The sequence below is a fragment of the Sinocyclocheilus grahami genome, unplaced genomic scaffold (assembly GCF_001515645.1).
Source record: "Sinocyclocheilus grahami isolate Dianchi unplaced genomic scaffold, SAMN03320097.WGS_v1.1 scaffold268.1, whole genome shotgun sequence".
Lineage (NCBI taxonomy): Eukaryota > Metazoa > Chordata > Actinopteri > Cypriniformes > Cyprinidae > Sinocyclocheilus > Sinocyclocheilus grahami.
In genome coordinates this window covers 1506288-1507764 of record NW_015505447.1, presented here as the reverse complement: position 1 = coordinate 1507764, position 1477 = coordinate 1506288, and the positions used below count along the sequence as shown (strand labels likewise).

The 1477-nt window shown below is 36.6% G+C and overlaps 1 protein-coding gene across 1 annotated transcript in view; it reads left to right on the top strand.

Annotated features, from left to right (window-relative positions):
• Positions 1-1384, top strand: part of LOC107599571 (sialoadhesin-like) — a 6613-nt gene extending 5229 nt beyond the window's left edge. The window contains exons 7-8 of the mRNA XM_016291214.1: positions 294-371; positions 1096-1384. Coding sequence (XP_016146700.1) covers positions 294-371; positions 1096-1161 — 144 coding nt within the window. The 3' untranslated portion in view covers positions 1162-1384. The remainder of the gene's footprint in view (positions 1-293; positions 372-1095) is intronic.
• The last annotated feature ends 93 nt before the right edge of the window (positions 1385-1477 follow it).

Sequence of the window (1477 nt, the reverse complement as noted above, 5' to 3'; positions counted from 1 at the left end):
TCTTAGCTTTCATTGAGCTCATGAAAAGGACAGGGAAATTAGAATATAGCCACACCGCCAAATGTAACTTTGCAAACATGCCAATAAAGTTGAAGTTAAAGGTTTGTCTATGGTTTTCTCTTTGACTTAAGAGGTCCTGACTGAAATAGAATATCATAGCACAAACTTTGCTTTCAGGCAAATTCGTAGAGCACAAACTAGGGTGTGCAAGATTTATTATCTAAATTCACCAGATGCTAGGTATTTGTCATTTTCAAAGACCCTATAGTTGTATTTGTCTTTCGTACTGTTAGGCGTCTGAAAGTTTGCGAGGACCTATGACCTACGACAGCCTCCACAGGACCAGTGACTCAGTGTACAATGTAATACAGGTCAGTGTTCTCATATACATTTTTGCCCTGTTCATATTACATATGAAGTCAATATGCAGAAATACCTTTCCAAAAATGTAGCATTGAAGGTTGTTTTGTTAAACTACACACAGAAAAACAACATTCTTCTATTTGAACTTGCTTGTGCATCTTGGCATGCAAGTGAACTTTGAAAGATGCATTGAACAGAGTTGTATTTCTTATTTCTCTGGAAAACAGCAGTTCTATTCCATGTAAGTTGTATTTAGATACTATGGGGCTTTTGCCATGACATAAATCAATCAACCGTTAAATCGACTGGCTCAGTGGTTATCAAGTTCCTGAGACAGGAAGTAGATAATAATTATTTCTCAGAAAACAGGAGTTGTGCAAGCATATTCAACTCTGATAGGCTGATCACTATGCTCTGCTGACATGCTGCATGTGCAAACATTTTTGCTTTGGAGTGTGGTCTTGCAAGATAGAGGTGGAAAATTTGTCCTGATTTCATACGAATTGTGATGACACAAGCTGCTGTGTCACAGTTCCAAGATGCCAAAATGTCATCATTTGTCATATCCTGTTGCTATTTTAACTTTTGCCCTCAAATATATACTAAAATGTCCTTGCAGCAAACATAACATAGCATGCATATTTGCATTTGCACTGCATGTTATTAAAAATGTATAAGAGTGTTTTATAATGAGTGATGTGTGTATATGATGTATCCTTCTCTTTGCTGCAGACAAGGGCCAGCAAAACTGAAGACGACTATGAAAACAGAAACTATGGTAAACTTCAGCCCAAGTAGGAGTTGTGGCCTAGAAGTTAGCTAAATACAAAATACTGTGGTGCTCAGGTTGAAGACGCAGGTTCCAATCTCCTGGAAGGGCCTGCATGTCTCATGCCATTTTCCCCAGTTTTTTTGTTTCATATCTCTAAATGACAATAGTCCAAATAATTAATCAAATCAAAATGACAGAACTGGTATCATCTGAATTGCGTGGTCAGTACGATTTTTTTTCTGAGAAATTAATTCTTTTATTCAACAAGGGTGCATTACATTGATCAAAAGTGACGAGGACATTTATAATTTTACAAAAGATTTCTATTTCAAATAAATGCTG